Source organism: Ylistrum balloti, unplaced genomic scaffold, assembly GCF_031769215.1.
Source record: "Ylistrum balloti isolate Yb309-2 unplaced genomic scaffold, AGI_CSIRO_Ybal_v1 Utg370652, whole genome shotgun sequence".
Taxonomy (NCBI): Eukaryota; Metazoa; Mollusca; class Bivalvia; order Pectinida; family Pectinidae; genus Ylistrum; species Ylistrum balloti.
The window spans coordinates 270685-293311 of NW_026782396.1; the positions used below are offsets into that span (position 1 = coordinate 270685).

Sequence of the window (22627 nt, forward strand, 5' to 3'; positions counted from 1 at the left end):
AGGAAATATCACACATAGAACTGTTATACCAGGTAGTTCTTGTCAGTCAGAGGAAATATCACACATAGAACTGTTATACCAGGTAGTTCTTGTCAGAGGAAATATCACGCATAGAACTGTTATACCAGGTAGTTCTTGTCAGAGGGAATATCACACATAGAACTGTTATACCAGGTAGTTCTTGTCAGTCAGAGGAAATATCACACATAGAACTGTTATACCAGGTAGTTCTTGTCAGTCAGAGGAAATATCACACATAGAACTGTTATACCAGGTAGTTCTTGTCAGTCAGAGGAAATATCACACATAGAACTGTTATACCAGGTAGTTCTTGTCAGTCAGAGGAAATATCACACATAGAACTGTTATACCAGAATCTTTTAAATCCTAATGATGTTAAAAATTCCTGATTTATTGGTTAACTTTATGTTTTAATAAGGTATAACCCTGTTAAAAGTTCCTGATTTATTGGTTAATTTTATGTTTTAATAATGTATAACCCTGTTAAAAATTCCTGATTTATTGGTTAACTTGATGTTTTAATAAGGTATAACCCTGTTAAAAATTCCTGATTTATGGGTTAACTTTATGTTTTAATAAGGTATAACCCTGTTAAAAATTCCTTATTTATTGGTTAACTTTATGTTTTAATAAGGTATAACCCTGTTAAAAGTTCCTGATTTATTGGTTAACTTTATGTTTTAATAAGGTATAACCCTGCTAAAAATTCCTGATTTATGGGTTAACTTTATGTTTTAATAAGGTATAACCCTGTTAAAAATTCCTGATTTATGGGTTAACTTTATGTTTTAATAAGGTATAACCCTGTTAAAAATTCCTGATTTATTGGTTAACTTTATGTTTTAATAAGGTATAACCCTGTTAAAAATTCCTGATTTATTGGTTAACTTTATGTTTTAATAAGGTATAAACCTGTTAAAAATTCCTGATTTATGGGTTAACTTTATGTTTTAATAAGGTATAACCCTGTTGAAAGTGCCTGATTTATTGGTTAATTTTATGTTTTAATAAGGTATAACCCTGTTAAAAATTCCTGATTTATTGGTTAATGTTATGTTTTAATAAGGTATAACCCTGTTAAAAATTCCTGATTTATTGGTTAATTTTATGTTTTAATAAGATATAACCCTGTTAAATGTGCCTGATTTATTGGTTAACTTTATGTTTTAATAAGGTATAACCCTGTTAAAAGTTCCTGATTTATTGGTTAACTTTATGTTTTAATAAGGTATAACCCTGTTAAAAATTCCTGATTTATTGGTTAACTTTATATTTTAATAAGGTATAACCCTGTTGAAAGTGCCTGATTTATTGGTTAACTTTATGTGTTATTGATGTAACAGATATACATGTTTTAAGTCAAAAACCTGTTAAAAGTGCCTTATTTTTATGTGTTTCTAGTGGCATATAGTGTTGTCCTTGTTGGTCCCATCCCCTGCCCCGTCCCTGTCCCCGTCCCCATCCCTGTCCTCGCCCCTGTCCTGATTTAATATAAGCATGTAGCAACTTCATTTTTTGACAGATTTTGGTCAAATTTTATACCAAGGTCAGTTAAGTGTATGCTTTCGACACTGTTGTGTTTCAGGGGCAAAAGGTGAAGCCAAGGTCACCTATGCTTTATATAGAAAATCATCAACTGATTCAATTTAACACTTAGCAACTCTGTTCTTTAATTCATTTTAGTCAAACTTAATACAAACATCAATTATGAGCATATTTTGGACATTAAGATGGAGGATGATGATACTTCTGACATTGTTGTGTTTCAGGGGTCCAAGGTCAAGGTCAAGACCTTACAGACTTTTTCTTGTTTATGTTTACTGTGACAGATGACATTGTTGGGATGAGACACAAATTAGAACATGGGTCCCCACCTGATATGACAGTTATATGAAATACATTTTGCAGTTTCACATTTATACAAATACAGACAAATTAGAGGACTGTTCTGATTTTGCATTTCCAGATAACGGACAGGGTCAGATTCTGTGATGTTCTAGAAGTTTACCCGTAGTAATTGTAAATCGTTGTTCTATTTTCTCACCTATGGTGACTCCCTTACAAGATCTAGAGGACATGGGGGATCATTATAGACGTCTGGGAAAATGCTTTATTTCACTAATTCACTAATGAGCTGAAATACTTTCAGTAATTAAAGATGAGAACTCAGATGATTATATGCTAGATATGTTTTTTGTTAAATGTGAAGTTATTTGTGTTGTACTGACGTAACAACAATGATATATTGGCTGTACCTATACCTGGTGATATTTTTACTTATCTCCAGTTTTTCAAATATTTGCAATTGTACTATTCAATAGAGTACCTTCTACCTACATTTGTAGATAATTGTGTGGAAAATGATTTCTTGATCAGGACATAGATAGCTGTTGTTAATGATGTTGTGATATAAACATGTATCAATGATTGTAGACCTAGTTTAAGTGTACAGGTATTGATAAGTGGAAGTTAACATCTGGGCTAGGTAAGATCCCTTGTGAGGCCTCTGATTCAATCCTGATGACATCGGTACAAATTCCACTTGTAACAGCTGGACAAATGTTTGGCTGTACCTATATAAGGAAGCCACATCCATTTTCACTATTTTCCACGTATACAACTCTTCAGTTTTCATCACTACATTGATAAGTCATGGCTGCAATCAACCTTCAGTTTGCTATGAATCAGGTATGTTAATTCTGTTGATTGTCAAAATCACTTCTTATATTTAGCTGGCAAGCTTTTTCTGCTTGTTTTTTTAAAGATGTTGTTTTTATATATTTTTTTCCCTCAAATTAAACTTTTTAATGACAGATTTTTTTCCCATTTGTCTGAAAGAAAGTTTTAGTGAGGGTATGAGCTATATAGTTGGAAAGTGTGTGTGTGTTGAGAGAATCTCATGGTCATTTTATGAGAAAAGACAAAAGAGCTGCAGAAATTTGAACAATATCAGTTGAATTTCTATTGAATATGCTTCCAGAAACAACAGGTACAGGAAAAATATTGACTGCATACGTAGATATCCTGTTTAACCTATATAAAAGTGTACAACATGCATCATTACAATTTATGATCATGTCCACAGATAGTGTATAGTTGTAATATTTTATTTTTGGATATTATTAATTAAGAAAAAGCATACCTCAATTCAAATGATTTAAAATCTAGAACACATGTAAAAGTTGTACTATATAATGTATAACAGCAGTTATAACACCATCACAAAGTTCAGATATTAGACTACAGGTCTGTGAATTGTATTAGACAACAGGTCTGTGAATTGTATTAGACTACAGGTCTGTGAATTGTATTAGACTATAGGTCAGTGAATTGTTTTAGACTACAGGTCTGTGAATTGTATTACATTGTATTAGACTACAGGTCTGTGAATTGTATTAGACTACAGGTCTGTGAATTGTATTAGACTACAGGTCTGTGAATTGTATTAGACTACAGGTCTGTGAATTGTATTACACTATGGGTCTGTGAATTGTATTAGACTACGGGTCTGTGAATTGTATTAGACTACAGGTCTGTGAATTGTATTACACTATAGGTCAGTGAATTGTATTACACTATAGGTCAGTGAATTGTATTAGACTACGGGTCTGTGAATTGTATTACACTATAGGTCTGTGAATTGTATTAGACTACAGGTCTGTGAATTGTATTAGACTACAGGTCTGTGAATTGTATTACACTACAGGTCTGTGAATTGTATTACACTATAGGTCAGTGAATTGTATTAGACTATAGGTCAGTGAATTGTATTAGACTACAGGTGTGTGAATTGTATTAGACTACAGGTCTGTGAATTGTATTACACTATGGGTCAGTGAATTGTATTAGACAACAGGTCTGTGAATTGTATTAGACTACAGGTGTGTGAATTGTATTAGACTACAGGTCTGTGAATTGTATTAGACTACAGGTGTGTGAATTGTATTAGACTACAGGTCTGTGAATTGTATTAGACTATAGGTGTGTGAATTGTATTAGACTACAGGTGTGTGAATTGTATTAGACTACAGGTCTGTGAATTGTATTAGACTACAGGTCTGTGAATTGTATTAGACTACAGGTCTGTGAATTGTATTAGACAACAGGTCTGTGAATTGTATTACACTATAGGTCAGTGAATTGTATTAGACTACAGGTCTGTGAATTGTATTAGACTACAGGTCTGTGAATTGTATTACACTATAGGTCAGTGAATTGTATTAGACTACAGGTCTGTGAATTGTATTAGACAACAGGTCTGTGAATTGTATTACACTACAGGTCAGTGAATTGTATTAGACTACAGGTCTGTGAATTGTATTAGACTACAGGTCTGTGAATTGTATTAGACAACAGGTCTGTGAATTGTATTAGACAACAGGTCTGTGAATTGTATTAGACAACAGGTCTGTGAATTGTATTAGACAACAGGTCTGTGAATTGTATTAGACTACAGGTCTGTGAATTGTATTACACTATAGGTCAGTGAATTGTATTAGACTACAGGTCTGTGAATTGTATTAGACAACAGGTCTGTGAATTGTATTACACTACAGGTCAGTGAATTGTATTAGACTACAGGTCTGTGAATTGTATTAGACTACAGGTCTGTGAATTGTATTAGACAACAGGTCTGTGAATTGTATTACACTATGGGTCTGTGAATTGTATTAGACTACAGGTCTGTGAATTGTATTACACTATGGGTCTGTGAATTGTATTAGACTACGGGTCTGTGAATTGTATTAGACAACAGGTCTGTGAATTGTATTACACTATGGGTCTGTGAATTGTATTAGACTACAGGTGTGTGAATTGTATTAGATTGTAGGTCTGTGAATTGTATTAGACTATAGGTGTGTGAATTGTATTAGACTACAGGTCTGTGAATTGTATTAGACTACAGGTCTGTGAATTGTATTAGACTACAGGTCTGTGAATTGTATTAGACTACAGGTCTGTGAATTGTATTAGACTACAGGTCTGTGAATTGTATTAGACTACAGGTCTGTGAATTGTATTAGACTACAGGTCTGTGAATTGTATTAGACTACAGGTCTGTGAATTGTATTAGACTACAGGTCTGTGAATTGTATTACACTATAGGTCAGTGAATTGTATTACACTATAGGTCAGTGAATTGTATTAGACTACAGGTCTGTGAATTGTATTAGACTACAGGTCTGTGAATTGTATTAGACAACAGGTCTGTGAATTGTATTACACTATGGGTCTGTGAATTGTATTAGACTACAGGTCTGTGAATTGTATTACACTATGGGTCTGTGAATTGTATTAGACTACGGGTCTGTGAATTGTATTAGACTACAGGTGTGTGAATTGTATTACACTATAGGTCTGTGAATTGTATTAGACAACAGGTCTGTGAATTGTATTAGACTACAGGTGTGTGAATTGTATTAGACTATAGGTCTGTGAGTTGTATAAGACTACAGGTGTGTGAATTGTATAAGACTACAGGTGTGTGAATTGTATTAGACTGTAGGTCTGTGAATTGTATTAGACTACAGGTCTGTGAATTGTATTAGACTACAGGTGTGTGAATTGTATTAGACTACAGGTGTGTGAATTGTATAAGACTACAGGTGTGTGAATTGTATAAGACTACAGGTGTGTGAATTGTATTAGACTACAGGTGTGTGAATTGTATAAGACTACAGGTGTGTGAATTGTATTAGACTACAGGTGTGTGAATTGTATTAGACTATAGGTCTGTGAATTGTATAAGACTACAGGTGTGTGAATTGTATAAGACTACAGGTGTGTGAATTGTATTAGACTGTAGGTCTGTGAATTGTATTAGACTACAGGTCTGTGAATTGTATTAGACTACAGGTGTGTGAATTGTATTAGACTACAGGTGTGTGAATTGTATTAGACTGTAGGTCTGTGAATTGTATTAGACTACAGGTGTGTGAATTGTATTAGACTACAGGTGTGTGAATTTAATTAGACTGTAGGTCTGTGAATTGTATAAGACTACAGGTGTGTGAATTGTATAAGACTACAGGTGTGTGAATTGTATTAGACTGTAGGTCTGTGAATTGTATTAGACTACAGGTGTGTGAATTGTATTAGACTACAGGTGTGTGAATTGTATTAGACTGTAGGTCTGTGAATTGTATTAGACTGTAGGTCTGTGAATTGTATTAGACTACAGGTGTGTGAATTGTATTAGACTACAGGTGTGTGAATTGTATTAGACTGTAGGTCTGTGAATTGTATTAGACTACAGGTGTGTGAATTGTATTAGACTACAGGTGTGTGAATTGTATTAGACTGTAGGTGTGTGAATTGTATTAGACTACAGGTGTGTGAATTGTATTAGACTACAGGTCTGTGAATTGTATTAGACTACAGGTCTGTGAATTGTATTAGACAACAGGTCTGTGAATTGTATTAGACTACAGGTGTGTGAATTGTATTAGACTGTAGGTCTGTGAATTGTATTAGACTACAGGTCTGTGAATTGTATTAGACTGTAGGTCTGTGAATTGTATTAGACTACAGGTCTGTGAATTGTATTAGACTACAGGTGTGTGAATTGTATTAGACTACAGGTGTGTGAATTTAATTAGACTGTAGGTCTGTGAATTTTATTTATTTATTTGGACAACAGTTTAGGTCATAGTATCTGCATTCTCAGTTTTTTGTCTCATGTTTATTTATAAATGATATTTTTATCAGTGCATAAGATATTTATTACAACTATTACAAAGATGTATTTTCAAATGGAGGGGATTAAAGGTGGCGATGAGTGTGTACTCAACATTCTAGGTCTGAATCTAGGTCTTTGTAATGAATATGTATGACCATGTAAAGCCAAAGTAGTGCTGGTTCTGCATTTATGTGTGTATCAAGGTGTACCATACTAATAGATTGCCAGTTCATATATGTATTGTAACATCTTATACCGCTGAATTTAGATTGTTGCCTGGAAAATTAGAAATTTATGAATTCATAAATTTCTAATGTTGTGATGTCATTCAACAATACTTAACATATTGAAGTTTGTGTATTGTGTGCTTTCCTCACTGTCTGGGGTAAGATTATTGATTCTCCTTGCTTTACCCAGTTCACTTTGTCCGAGTGTCATAGACTTGTATTGGTGTTATATTCACATAAAGTGAGTGGACCTGAGCTGTTAATTATTGACTTTATACAAACACTGAAGTTGTTATTACTTTACATACAAGTTCACGATATAAATATGATTATTAAAACATATATGTTAATTGATGTTACATGTAAGAAGGAAAATACATCATACACAATAAAGGATTGCAGACCTTGTATATTCTACATGTGTGGATGTGGTTGTAGGAGGAGGTTTGGGTATTATAGAAACAGCCCATTTCCCTTCTTTGAGTGGTATCCATGATCTCTTTAAGTTGTTCTTAATCTGTGGCAACTTGAAGTTGACAATGTCACAAGTTTATAAAACATTGTAGACCCTGTTACATTAATAGCAGTTTGTCAGAACTGTGAAGGGTTTTATTTACAGTGATTGACAAGATGGCTACTGATTTATATATCAGAGAAATATATCCCTACACTCCTCCTAATGCACAGTTATAGACTTTTGATGAGGTTGATACAGATAGTTTCATCAACTTAAGTCTGATGTCAATATTTTTCCTTAGTTTTATAATACCAGATGGCTATATTTACTTTTATCATAAAATTATATTTTCTTTACAAGAAATTGTATCAGATTTGGTATAATAATTACAAAATATCCAACCTTTGTAACTATGTTAATAAAATGAGGTTCAAAGTTTGGAACCAACCTGGAGGTGTAATGAGGTTGCAGCTAAGTTCTCTTAGGTCCCTCTGAAGTTTCTGTATTTTATTTGCTACATTTTTTATGGTTGACCGGTTTCACATTATAGGTGATGCTTCATCAGATGATGCCAAAACTGGCCACCTGTAAAAATATAGTAAAGAATATACAGAAACTGCCGCGGTGTGTTGTGGTTTTATGTTGATACAATATGTTTGTCTAGGTGTTACATACAACCTGACGATACAAATCAATATATGTGTTAGCAAAAGCATGTGATTATTTATTATGTTTGAAAATCAGTAGATTTATACCAGGTAATGCTGACCATTCTGGCATGTGAAGTTTTGATATCGTAAATTAAGATAAAGCTAGATATCATGAAGATAAAGCTATATATCATGAAGATAAAGCTAGATATCATGAAGATAAAGCTAGATATATGAAGATAAAGCTATATATCATGAAGATAAAGCTATATATCATGAAGATAAAGCTAGATATCACAAATATAAAATCTGGATATCAGATATCACAAAGATAAACCAGGATAATAGAAAGATAAACCTGGATAATAGAAAGATAAAGCTAGATAATACAAAGATAAAGCTAGATAATACAAAGATAAATCTAGATATCACAAAGATAAACCTGGATAATAGAAAGATAAAGCTGGATATCGCAAAGATAAAGCTAGATAATACAAAGATAAAGCTAGATATCACAAAGATAAACCTGGATAATAGAAAGATAAAGCTGGATATCGCAAAGATAAAGCTAGATAATACAAAGATAAAGCTAGATAATACAAAGATAAAGCTAGATATCACGAGGATAAAACTGAATATCACAAAGACGAAGCTGGAATGATTTGAATTTATATATCACAAATAAGAATTTTTGATAGTTTATCACAAAGGTAAAGCTATACACATAAAACTGAATACACAATGATCTAACTAAAGTATCACTAGTTAAGGGAAAACTTTAAAACAATGTTTGATTTATTACAATGAAAGATATATCAAAGAAACCTAGCTGGATTCCATAACTTAGAACAGACAATGAAGAATGTTCAGTTTGAGATGTATTATCTGGAAGGTACAGACATTACCCTCACCACAAGTTAGCGTTAACACAATTATAACTGTCTGTTCCCATTCTGCTTTGGTCACCAAAAGAAAGTTATGACAAAGATATCTAGCTTTTCATGCATGACAAAAACAGACAGAATAGGCTACACCGTTTAAAAGTATTTATTTAATTATGGTGTTGTGTCAAAGTTTTTGTAATTCTTTCTAATTGCAAGGAATTATGGGTTCATGAATCGTGTGTAACCGTAGAAAACGTAGACTGCCTCCGAGTGTTTTCATTCGGGTATTGTGGGTGGATTATTGAAGGCCTTGGGTCGTGCTAGTGAGAGGATTGTTGTTAGGTCAATATTAAGATAATAGGTTATAGGTAGGTAGCTCTGCCACGTCTACTGTCAGATATGCCTGACTGCCTGCTCTATCTAGGTATATAGCTGCCACATCACCGGGGGTTTCCTCTATATAAAAAGGTCACCTCATACATCCACGTCACAGATTCAAAACAGTTATGTCTGAAACTACCAATGATCAGCAGCTGTCTTCTGTACAGATGAAAGATATAGAGAAAACCTCACAGGTAAGACCTTGTACATCATCTAACTACCTCTAAAGTAAGTCTGATGTAGTGGACTGGTACAGAATAATGTTTAACACTTCATATCTAGTAGTTTCTGTAGAGTTAAAATAACAAGGTGTTAAATCTATATGGAACAAGGTTGGGAGGTGTACAAGTCTGTTATTCTCTGTATATATGTGACTGAGTGCTTTTGTGTACCACTGTCTGCCAAGCTTTCATTTTATATATCCTTAAGAATTTTTTCTATGAAGGTAGCGTTTTTAGTAAGATTTATAGAGGTGTTTTAACTTGTATAAGAAGTATGTCAATGTAATGTTATACTTATTGGGTTTATTTTGGGAAACTGTTAAGGAATATAGATGAGTTGAGTGTGGGAACATGATAACAGTGCCAGCCACTATCTGTATATAATATAAACACACTGTCTACATATCAGTTACTTTACACTTGTATGTCCTGAGGAAGTTTGAAATTGAGGTCTGTTAACACCTGTCTTCTCAAGCTGATTATATCTATCACAATAGACCTATACTAAAACATGTATAAATAACATAACTGGGATGTAATTGTACAGCAGTTAAACTGTTCATAAAGAAATAAAGTACAGAGGGTACCACTAATAATAACATATAATAATAATATGTGATCATAAAATTAATGTTACACCTGTATGTACAATAAATACTAGACTTGTATGAAATTGTTCATGAAACATTGAACTAGTCACTGTTACACCTGTATGTACAATAAATACTAGACTTGTATGAAATTGTTCATGAAACATTGAACTAGTCACTGTTACACCTGTATGTAAGGTGGACACTAGACTTGTATGAAATTGTTCATGAAACATTGAACTAGTCACTGTTACACCTGTATGTACAATAAATACTAGACTTGTATGAAATTGTTCATGAAACATTGAACTAGTCACTGTTACACCTGTATGTAAGGTGGACACTAGACTTGTATGAAATTGTTCATGAAACATTGAACTAGTCACTGTTACACCTGTATGTACAATAAATACTAGACTTGTATGAAATTGTTCATGAAACATTGAACTAGTCACTGTTACACCTGTATGTACGATGAATATGAGACTGGTATGTAATTGTCTGTACATTCATTACCCAGAACTACACCATAGTACAATTAACTTGAGACTTTTGAAATATTGTAATGCAAAACAATGTCTGTATAGAAAATACACTACCTTAGGTAAACTAGTGTCATTTTAATAATTTGAATCTGTATGTGTGTCAGATAATGAAACCTTTGTAGGTCAGCCATTTTTGTGTTGAGAATGATCCTAGGTCTAAATACATATGAGTAGGGTCCTTCCCATAGAGTTACACATTTTGACCTTAATTCTATGTAGCTTATCATTCAAAAGAAATCCTGATGACATTCAATCGTGAACATTGAAGTCTGTTGTTACACAGGTATCACAAATTCTATCCAAACATGAGAAAGCCCAAGGTCGAGATTGGTTGACTTAAGTGTTTGAAACTGAAGGGAAAAAATATATAAACTGGTGGTAACTGTCGTTAATAAATTGAAGGGAAAAAATATGATATAAACTGGAGGTAAATGTCGTACATAAAAAAGGAAATATTTAAAGCACTTTAAAAATCCTGATTATTTCAGTACCTGGAGATACTAAGTTTAAATATCCATTTTTATGCAGAACAAACACAGCAATATTATTGTATTGAGGGTATAAGGTATCACTATTAAAGTATTCAATGTTATAACATATTGTATTAACGATACCTAACATAAAGTCAAATTGCTCCTGATTTTAATGTGTTCTACCTGAGGGGACCAACACAAAGATTCTGGCTGATTTGTAATAATAGAAGCAGTGAGTCTATTGCAGGACAGTTAAATAGCTTGTGTTGATTACCCTGCTGAAAAGGTATAGGTAATGTGGGTGGGCTTATTGATGGGCATGATCTTGTTGTTGGATATATACAAAGGTATTGTAAGAGTATAGCAATATATTGAAGGATCTGGAGATAAACAAAGTACTAATCTGGTGTTCATAATGAGCCCTCCAGCTTGCCGCATAACACTAGGCATATTTATTAGGACAACTAAGGACAACATAACACTAGGCATATTTATTAGGACAACTAAGGACAACATAACACTAGGCACATTTAATAGGACAACTAAGGACAACATAACACTAGGCATATTTATTAGGACAACATAACACTAGGCACATTTATTAGGACAACTAAGGACAACATAACACTAGGCATATTTATTAGGACAACATAACACTAGGCACATTTATTAGGACAACTAAGGACAACATAACACTAGGCATATTTATTAGGACAACATAACACTAGGCACATTTATTAGGACAACTAAGGACAATATAACACTAAGCACATTTATTAGGACAACTAAGGACAACATAACACTAGGCATATTTATTAGGACAACATAACACTAGGCATATTTATTAGGACAACTAAGTACAACATAACACTAGGCATATTTATTAGGACAACATAACACTAGGCATATTTATTAGGACAACTAAGGACAACATAATTTGATGTGCAGTAATTTGAATTTTTACTTTAGATAATACTGACAGATATTTGATGTGCAGTAAGTTTAATTTTTACTTTAGATAATACTGACAGATATTTGATGTGCAGTAAGTTTAATTTTTACTTTAGATAATACTGACAGATATTTGATGTGCAGTGAAATTTTGCTTCAACCTTATAGGTTGCTCTGCCTGGAGCATTAAAAACCCTGATATCAGTTTTCCTCGACCCCAGCTTCTATTGATTTCAGAAGGCTGCCTGATTTTATTTTCCATTTCAGATCACATCAAACTGTTTTGACAGAAAACCAATTATAAAAATGTTCTACCAGTAGCTTTATTTAAGTCTTTGTGGAAGTGTTTGTCTGAAATTCATTCCAGTTAGTGACGGTCTATTTGTCTGATGGCTTTTCCTATGAATATTTTGACTTTTTGTTGTATAACATGTTCCTATTACAGTCCAATGTTTTTGTGCGATAGATCCGTATTGATTGAGATGTCTTATAGTCCTTGTGGGGAATTGATCTGTGTTATATGTGAACAGCTTTTTATATCTGTCACTGGCTGAAGTTTGTTAAAGAGGCAGTGAAAGTGTTCTTATTATTTCAGTCATTAATTGCAAGATAAAAACCTGAAACTAATCTCAGTTCTATTTTCAGTGTGGTTTTAAAAATTGTAGTTATCTCCCCTTGTTTATTTATGACCATTTGTTTTTTATTTTTTATGACTTGCAGTTCGCAATTTAATGGATAATAAATGTATTGATGTTATTTCTTGTTAAGATAAAGGTTTTTTTGATCTGTAGAGTTGTGACATTAAAAACGACCAATACATTGATCTGAATTGTTTTCTGGAAGGTTTAACATAGGTAGTACCCTGCCATAGAGTCTTAAAAATAAAATGCATGAGTGCTTTTTGTGAAGAGGTATTGCTGTTCACGATGTTTACTGAGATTAAGAAGGTGTGGTGATATATTATCTATACAAGCCCAGTTATAAAGGTAAAATACTTACATGTGTACGATATAGATGTAGTGGCAGTGTGCACAATGATTTTAGTTGAATTTTTGCTCAAACTAATACGAGAACACATACAATGTATAGGAAAAAATGTATGTTACAAAAATAAACATAAGAAATGTGAATGATGAACCAGTGTATATGGATTTAGAGATAGGTTCTTATTAAATCATACAGTTATTTTCTCAGCTAGTGTCTCTCTACTGTGTGTCAGTAATTCAGTATAAATTGAATCTGTATGTATACATGTGATATCAGTTTCTGTGTGACATTTCCTGTGCTTAGTACTATTATCTCACTGTTTAAGTAACTCATCATTTATATAATTACAGGCAGTGCAGAGGGCGACCAATGTTGTGTTCCAGCCCAATCATGTTTCCCGAGACAAGCGTGGGAAAGTCCTTGGGGCCAAGGGTGGCTTCCGAGGCTGCACTATCTGGCTAACTGGTCTGTCTGGGGCTGGTAAGACCACCATCTCTTTTGCTTTGGAGGAGTATCTGGTTAGCCAGGGTATTCCTGCCTATAGTCTTGATGGTGACAACATTCGCACCGGGCTCAACAAGAATCTGGGCTTTACCCCTGAAGATCGTGAAGAAAACATTCGCCGTATATCTGAGGTTGCCAAGTTGTTTGCTGATGGTGGAATCGTGTGTATCACCGCCTTCATCAGTCCCTATGAAAAGGTACGCTCAGTTTCATTGGAAATTTTTATTGCAAAACTTTTTAAGCCATATGTTATAAAATTATTTGTTCAGAAGTAAGCTCATGTGTGGTGATTTGGTTATCCATGTGTAATGTAGCTAATAACAAAAACTTATTCTCAACTTCGAGGTGGGGAATGTGGGGGTGGGGTGTGGGGTTTTTGTCTTGTGCAACAGAGTGACTACAGTGGTAGCATCAGCATTTGCTATAATCAACCAACCTGCTTAATGTGTAATCAAAAGCATCAGTGAACATGTTTTCAATGAAGATTTCAAAATATGATTGAAAATTTATTAGACTTTGTTAATTAAGTGTGTCATGTTAAAGTTTTGCATTTATCTCCATATCAAGCTTAATTTCTATCATAATGAAAGATATACACATATACACATATCTATAGAACAATCCTCACATTTCAGAATTTTACCTAAAGCTTATTGCTAATTGGACTTTGTTGATTTGCATTAAACACGATGTTAGTCTTTTTTTTCCACATGACACCATAGCACGCTTTGTTCACTGTGTCCCGGTTCCATTTGATACATCTTTACACTTTTCCCATCTCTGTGTCCCGATGTCACTCTCTACAAAAGCACCCTTTCCCCTTTGTTCACTGTGTCCTGATGTCACTCTCTACAAAAGCACCCTTTCCCCTTTGTTCACTGTGTCCTGATGTCACTCTCTATAAAAGCACCATTTCCCCTTTGTTCACTGTGTCCTGATGTCACTCTCTACAAAAGCACCCTTTCCCCTTTGTTCACTGTGTCCTGATGTCACTCTCTACAAAAGCACCCTTTCCCCTTTGTTCACTGTCCTGATGTCACTCTCTACAAAAGCACCATTTCCCCTCTGTTCACTGTGTCCTGATGTCACTCTCTACAAAAGCACCCTTTCCCCTTTGTTCACTGTGTCCTGATGTCACTCTCTACATAAGCACCCTTTCCCCTTTGTTCACTGTGTCCTGATGTCACTCTCTACAAAAGCACCCTTTCCCCTTTGTTCACTGTGTCCTGATGTCACTCTCTACAAAAGCACCCTTTCCCCTTTATTCACTGTGGCCTTTTTTTTAATTTTAGGACCGAGCAAAGGCTAAGGAGCTTCATGAAGCCAATGGCCTTAAGTTTGTGGAATGTTTTGTGGATACACCAATAGAGATTTGTGAAGAGAGAGATGTGAAGGGTCTTTACAAGAAGGCCAGAGCTGGTCAGATCAAAGGTACGTCAAACTAGGGGTAATACTTTGTCCAGACCAAAGGTATGTCTTACACGGTGGTAATACTTTGTCCAGATCAAAGATTTGTTATACACGGTGGTAATACTTTGTCCAGACCAAAGGTTAGTCATACTAGGGGGTAATACTTTGTCCAGATCAAAGATTTGTTATACATGGTGGTAATACTTTGTCCAGACCAAAGGTTTGTTATACACGGTGGTAATACTTTGTCCAGATCAAAGATTTGTTATACACGGTGGTAATACTTTGTCCAGACCAAAGGTTAGTCATACTAGGGGGTAATACTTTGTCCAGATCAAAGATTTGTTATACACGGTGGTAATACTTTGTCCAGACCAAAGGTTAGTCATACTAGGGGGTAATACTTTGTCCAGATCAAAGATTTGTTATACACGGTGGTAATACTTTGTCCAGACCAAAGGTTAGTCATACTAGGGGGTAATACTTTGTCCAGATCAAAGATTTGTTATACACGGTGGTAATACTTTGTCCAGATCAAAGATTTGTTATACATGGTGGTAATACTTTGTCCAGACCAAAGGTTTGTCATACTAGGGGGTAATACTTTGTCCAGATCAAAGGTTTGTCATACTAGGGGGTAATACTTTGTCCAGACCAAAGGTTTGTCAAACTAGGGGTAATACTTTGTCCAGATCAAAGGTTTGTTATACATGGTGGTAATATTATTTCCAGATCAAAGGTTTGTCACACACGGTGGTAATACTCCATGGCTGAATTGTTTGGTAAAAAGATGTTTGTGGTAAGGGTTAGGGTTGGGTTTATTCCCATGCTGGTGAGATAAAACAAGGTATTATGTCAGGAGTTCCCAAGATTGATTTAATTGTTACAGGTTTCACTGGTGTTGATTCCAAGTATGAACGTCCACCCAATCCTGATGTTCGTGTGGAGGCCGGCAAAGATTCCATTGATGAATGTGTGCAGCGTATTGTACAGCACTTATTGGACCTAGTAAGTAGGAGTTATCTCCCATTTTGTACACCATTTGTCATCATTTGTACAATGTATGATGACTGATGTGTTAGATAATTCTTATAAACCTCTAAAGTTTGGGTTTTCTCCCCTTACTCAGTAAGATATTTATACACCACAGAAGTTTTCTGTGATTTTCTTATTTGAATAAAAGGGTGAGGGGTATTTGGTAGGAGGACTCTGTTAGACTAGATGAAGTAATCCAGTTAAGTGGAAATTTAGTGTAATAAGCTTATTGCAGAAATGATATGTGAATTCTTCATATTTTGAAGTACATTCTCACAAAATAATATGATTCTCCATTTGATTCTTGTGTTTGTTTTTTTTGTTTGAGACCCAATTTATTGATTGTTAAAACGACCTTGACTTATTGCGTTTGATGTATGACAGGAAGTGGTGCCGTCATCAGCTGTCAACACAGTGCATGAGCTCTTTGTTCCAGAGAACAAAGTGGAGACTGTCAGGGCCGAGGCAGAGAATCTGCCATCGCTGGAGATCACCAAGGTAACCATCCCTCCTAAATTGTCTCAATACTTTATATCAATTATTGATCCTGCTGAGTTTTGACTAGATTTACATGTACAAGAAATATTACTATTTAGGACCAAGTTTCCCATATAAATTCTGTATAAGTTCTTTAGATGTCATAAATCTTCCTAGTGAGAGAAAATCTTCAGTACCCTGAAATGGGGGGGGGGGCAAGAAGGAGGGACAAGAAGGGGGGAGTTAAAATGATAGCAGATTGGTTTTTATATATGTGTTTTCTACATTTATTCTGCTTTTATCACCTTCTATGTCATTCATATGGTTCATTCTGTAAAAGATTCAGAATAAAATGTAGACATAGGCTTTACATCCACTACTTTCTCTAACAGCTGGACAAGCAGTGGACCCAGGTTCTAGCTGAAGGTTGGGCATCACCTCTGAAAGGATTTATGAGGGAGAGAGAATATCTTCAGTGTCAGCACTTTGGTTGTCTGTTGGATGGTAAGATTACTCTTGCTTTAACAACAGTTAATCATTTCCTTCCAATAACGAAGGTAGTTTTTCAAAGGTTGTCAAGAATATTTTTAATGTTCCAGAAGTGTGACTGGCAGGATTTGAGTATATAAGAGTGATCTCCCTTGGATCATAATATTTCAGTTTACAACATGAAATAGACTGGTATTTAATTGCTAATCCTCAGGAAAAGAGATTAAATTAACACAAATAATTCAGGTGGGACCCAATTAATACACAAAGTACAAGGGTTTTGCAATACAAAGCTAAAGACATGGCACATATTTGAGTTATATATTGACTTGAAAACTGTGTAGTTCCATGTTTTTAATCTCTGTATTTATCTGATCTCTCATGGAAACATCTCATAATTCAGCCTTGTTTCAGCTGTGACTTTTTTTGTGAATTTTTCTCGTGTAATTTTGTGTATACCAGTATTTTTTCCGTATGCATTGTTCCCTCAGTTTATTACGTTATGTCTTTAAACAGATTTAATCTTGACATTCTGGATTCCTGTATTTCTAGTCATTGTTGTGTTGACACATCCTGTTAATGTTTTATGTATTTGTTGAACAGGTGGGGTGACTAATCAGTCCATCCCAATCGTGTTGCCAGTACAGACAGGTGACAAAGAAAGGCTGTGTGGCTGTGATGCCATGGCTTTACGTTATGAAAACAAGTGTATTGCGGTGTTGCGGAAGCCAGAGTTCTTTCCGCATAATAAGGAGGAGAGATGCTGTCGTCAGTTTGGTACAAGCAACAAAGGCCATCCGTATGTAAAGGTAAGACATGCAGAGTGTTATTAACAGTGGTTCTGTAAGTTACACAAGCTTCATGTATTTTTGTGACAAAGAGAACTTCTATCTAAATTGTTGTAATTGTGCCCACCTTCTTCCTGCGGAGGTTTTAAAACTATACAAGTGTCCCTATTAGTTGTAACACAGCTTATAAATTATTCTGATACTTAAGTTTAAATCCTAACATACTGCCAGCTGGAAATCTCATGCTTTCCATTTGCCACTTGTTTTCTCTCTCTAAGTGTATTACCTCACTACAATTCTCCTGATTCTGATATAAACAAAGATGGAACCCACATAACCAAGCTATCGCTGTTTTTCAACAAAAATTTTGCTGTTTTTTAGGGGGATTTTCGCTGCAATATTTTTCACCCATTGTACTTACAGTTGTACATTATAAATTAAAATGCTCAAAATCTCTCAGACAATCTTAAATAAAAAGAATTAACCAAGATGACATTGGTTGTGTCGGGATAGAAAATTTTGAAAAAGAAAATTTGTAGTTAATTTTAAATCAAAATTGTATAATTAAGCCAAACAACTTTGTAGCTTGGTACAGGTGTTGTAGTAATTTGACTAGGGATATTAGTGTTTTCTATTGGCTGACTATAAAAACAACATTTGCTATGTAGCACTTTGTTTTTTCTTCCTATTACGAGTTCCTGTTTTAGACACTATGGCCACTGATTACTCTATCTTGGTTCGATAAAATTTCCCTGATTTTGTGTGATGCACATGAAATTTCCAAACTTTTTGTGGGATACAAAGATAATATTGTTGTTATAGATGATCTATGAGAGTGGAGACTGGTTAGTTGGAGGAGAACTGGATGTGATTGAGAGGATGTACTGGAATGATGGGTTAGACCAGTATCGACTCACACCAACTGAATTACGAGCCAAGTTCCGACAGCTCCAGGTAGGTAAATTACTGTACTGAGTTACAGGCCAAATTAAAATATCTCCTATACTATGTTCAACAGCTACACTGAGTAACAGGCCACATTCCAACAACTACACTAAGGTACAGGCCACATTCCAACAGCTACACTGAGGTACAGGCCACATTCCAACAACTACACTGAGTAACAGGCCACATTCCAACAACTATACTAAGGTACAGACCACATTCCAACAACTACACTGAGTTACAGGCAACATTCCAACAACTACACTGAGTTACAGGCCACATTCCAACAGCTACACTGAGTTACAGTCCACATTCTAACAACTACACTGAGTTACAGGCCACATTCCAACAGCTACACTGAGTAACAGGCCACATTCCAAAAACTACACTGAGTTACAGGCCACATTCCTACAGCTACACTAAGGTACAGGCCACATTCCAACAGCTACACTGAGGTACAGGCCACATTCCAACAGCTACACTGAGTAACAGGCCACATTCCAACAACTACACTAAGGTACAGGCCACATTCCAACAGCTACACTGAGGTACAGGCCACATTCCAACAACTACACTGAGTTACAGGCCACATTCCTACAGCTACACTGAGTTACAGGCCACATTCCAACAGCTACACTAAGGTACAGGCCACATTCCAACAGCTACACTAAGGTATAGGCCACATTCCAACAACTACACTGAATTACAGGCCACATTCCAACAACTCCACTGAGTTACAGGCCACATTCCAACAGCTACACTGAGTAACAGGCCACATTCCAACAACTACACTGAGTTACAGGCCACATTCCAACAGCTACACTGAGTAACAGGCCACATTCCAACAACTACACTGAGTAACAGGCCACATTCCTACAGCTACACTGAGTTACAGGCCACATTCCAACAGCTACACTAAGGTACAGGCCACATTCCAACAGCTACACTAAGGTATAGGCCACATTCCAACAACTACACTGAATTACAGGCCACATTCCAACAACTACAATGAGTTACAGGCCACATTCCAACAGCTACACTGAGTAACAGGCCGCATTCCAACAGCTACACTGAGTTACAGTCCACATTCTAACAACTACACTGAGTTACAGGCCACATTCCAACAGCTACACTGAGTAACAGGCCACATTCCAACAACTACACTGAGTTACAGGCCACATTCCTACAGCTACACTGAGTTACAGGCCACATTCCAACAGCTACACTAAGGTACAGGCCACATTCCAACAGCTACACTAAGGTATAGGCCACATTCCAACAACTACACTGAATTACAGGCCACATTCCAACAGCTACACTAAGGTACAGGCCACATTCCAACAGCTACACTGAGTTACAGGCCACATTCCAACAACTGCACTAAGGTACAGGCCACATTCCAACAGCTACATTGAATTACATGCCAAGGTCCAACAGCTCCTACACTGTGTTGTAGACCACATTCCCAAATCTACTATTAATTATATAGATATTGTTTACATATACCTCATTTTAATATAATCTCTAAAAGAAAAAAATCTTGTTTCTTACAGGCAGATGCAGTGTTTGCATTCCAGCTAAGGAATCCTATACACAATGGCCATGCATTGCTGATGGCAGACACCAAACGTCGACTACTGGAAAAGGGCTACAGAAAACCTGTATTACTTCTCCATCCTTTAGGTAAGGGCTACAGAAACCCTGTATTACTTCTCTGTCCTCTAGGTTAGGGCTACAGAAACCCTGTATTACTTCTCTGTCCTCTAGGTAAGGGCTGGAGAAACCCTGTATTTCTTCTCTGTCCTCTAGGTAAGGGCTACAGAACCCCTGTATTACTTCTCTGTCCTCTAGGCAAGGGCTACAGAAACCCTGTATTACTTCTCTGTCCTCTAGGTAAGAGCTACAGAAACCCTGTATTACTTCTCTGTCCTCTAGGTAAGGGCTACATAAACCCTGTATTACTTGTCTGTCCTCTAGGTAAGAGCTACAGAAACCCTGTATTACTTCTCTGTCCTCTAGGTAAGAGCTACAGAAACCCTGTATTACTTCTCTGTCCTCTAGGTAAGGGCTACATAAACCCTGTATTACTTGTCTGTCCTCTAGGTAAGGGCTACAGAAACCCTGTATTACCTCTCTGTCCTCTAGGTAAGGGCTACAGAAACCCTGTATTACTTGTCTGTCCTCTAGGTAAGTGTTAGAGAAAGCTTGTATTACTTGTCTGTCTTTAGGTAACTAGATAAGGGCTAGAGAAACCCTGCATTACTTCTCTGTCCTCTAGGTAACTAGGTAAGGGCTAGAGAAATCCTGCATTACTTGTCTGTCCTCTAGGTAACTAGATAAGGGCTAGAGAAACCCTGCATTACTTGTCTGTCCTGTAGGTAAGGGCTAGAGAAACCCTCCATTACTTGTCTGTCCTCTAGGTAACTAGATAAGGGCTAGAAAAACCCTGCATTATTTGTCTGTCCTGTAGGTAACTAGATAAGGGCTAGAGAAACCCTGCATTACTTCTCTGTCCTCTAGGTAAGGGCTAGAGAAACCCTGTATTACTTTTCTGTCCTCTAGGTAACTAGATAAGGGCTAGAGAAACCCTGCATTACTTGTCTGTCCTGTAGGTAAGGGCTAGAGAAACCCTCCATTACTTGTCTGCCCTCTAGGTAAATAGATTAGGGCTAGAAAAACCCTGCATTATTTGTCTGTCCTGTAGGTAACTAGATAAGGGCTAGAGAAACCCTGCATTACTTGTCTGTCCTGTAGGTAAGGGCTAGAGAAACCCTCCATTACTTGTCTGCCCTCTAGGTAAATAGATTAGGGCTAGAAAAACCCTGCATTATTTGTCTGTCCTGTAGGTAACTAGATAAGGGCTAGAGAAACCCTGCATTACTTGTCTGTCCTGTAGGTAAGGGCTAGAGAAACCCTCCATTACTTGTCTGCCCTCTAGGTAAATAGATTAGGGCTAGAAAAACCCTGCATTATTTGTCTGTCCTGTAGGTAACTAGATAAAGGCTAGAGAAACCCTGCATTACTTGTCTGTCCTGTAGGTAAGGGCTAGAGAAACCCTGCATTAATCGTCTGTCCTGTAGGTAAGAGCTAGAGAAACCCTGTATTACTTGTCTGTCCTCTAGGTAACTAGATAAGGGCTAGAGAAACCCTGCATTACTTGTCTGTCCTGTAGGTAAGGGCTACAGAAACCCTGTATATCGGTGATATGTCCCTTTCTAAATTGTATAAGGTCAATTATATTACCAGTGATTGATAATTGTTGTTTTCTGTAGGTGGATGGACAAAAGATGATGATGTACCACTACCAACGCGAATGAAACAGCACCAGGCTATAATGGAAGAAAATGTTTTGGACCCAGATAGTACTGTCCTTGCCATTTTCCCATCACCCATGATGTATGCAGGCCCTACAGAGGTATTTATTTCATAATAAGATACTCTATCCTCGCCCATTATACATGCAGGCCCTACAGATTTATATATCTCTCCTCACTCGAGATGTATGTAGGCCCTACAGATGTATACAGATCACACTCATTATGTATGTAGGCCCTTCAGATGTAAACTAATCATACTACTGTACAGTCTCCTCAGTGGTGATGTATGTATGCCCTACAGATGTATACAGACCACACTCGTGATGTATGTAGGCCTTACAGATGTATACTTATCATACTTCTGTACAGTTTCCATATTCATGATGTATGCAGGCCCTACAGATGTATACAGACCACTCTCGTGATGTATGTAGGCCTTACAGATGTATACTTATCATACTTCTGTACAGTTTCCATATTCATGATGTATGCAGGCCCTACAGATGTATACAGACCACACTCGTGATGTATGTAGGCCTTACAGATGTATACAGACCATGCTCATGATGTATGTAGGCCCTACAGATGTATACTTA

At 36.0% G+C, this 22627-nt stretch overlaps 1 protein-coding gene across 1 annotated transcript in view; it reads left to right on the forward strand.

The window, feature by feature from the left end:
* LOC132557256 (bifunctional 3'-phosphoadenosine 5'-phosphosulfate synthase-like) overlaps positions 1 to 22627 on the forward strand; it is a 48360-nt gene that overhangs the window by 20851 nt on the left and 4882 nt on the right. The window contains exons 2-10 of the mRNA XM_060221745.1: positions 13417 to 13767; positions 14863 to 15001; positions 15870 to 15988; positions 16400 to 16513; positions 16885 to 16996; positions 17585 to 17790; positions 18592 to 18723; positions 20268 to 20397; positions 21987 to 22129. Of these exons, the coding sequence (XP_060077728.1) occupies positions 13417 to 13767; positions 14863 to 15001; positions 15870 to 15988; positions 16400 to 16513; positions 16885 to 16996; positions 17585 to 17790; positions 18592 to 18723; positions 20268 to 20397; positions 21987 to 22129 (1446 nt within the window). The remainder of the gene's footprint in view (positions 1 to 13416; positions 13768 to 14862; positions 15002 to 15869; positions 15989 to 16399; positions 16514 to 16884; positions 16997 to 17584; positions 17791 to 18591; positions 18724 to 20267; positions 20398 to 21986; positions 22130 to 22627) is intronic.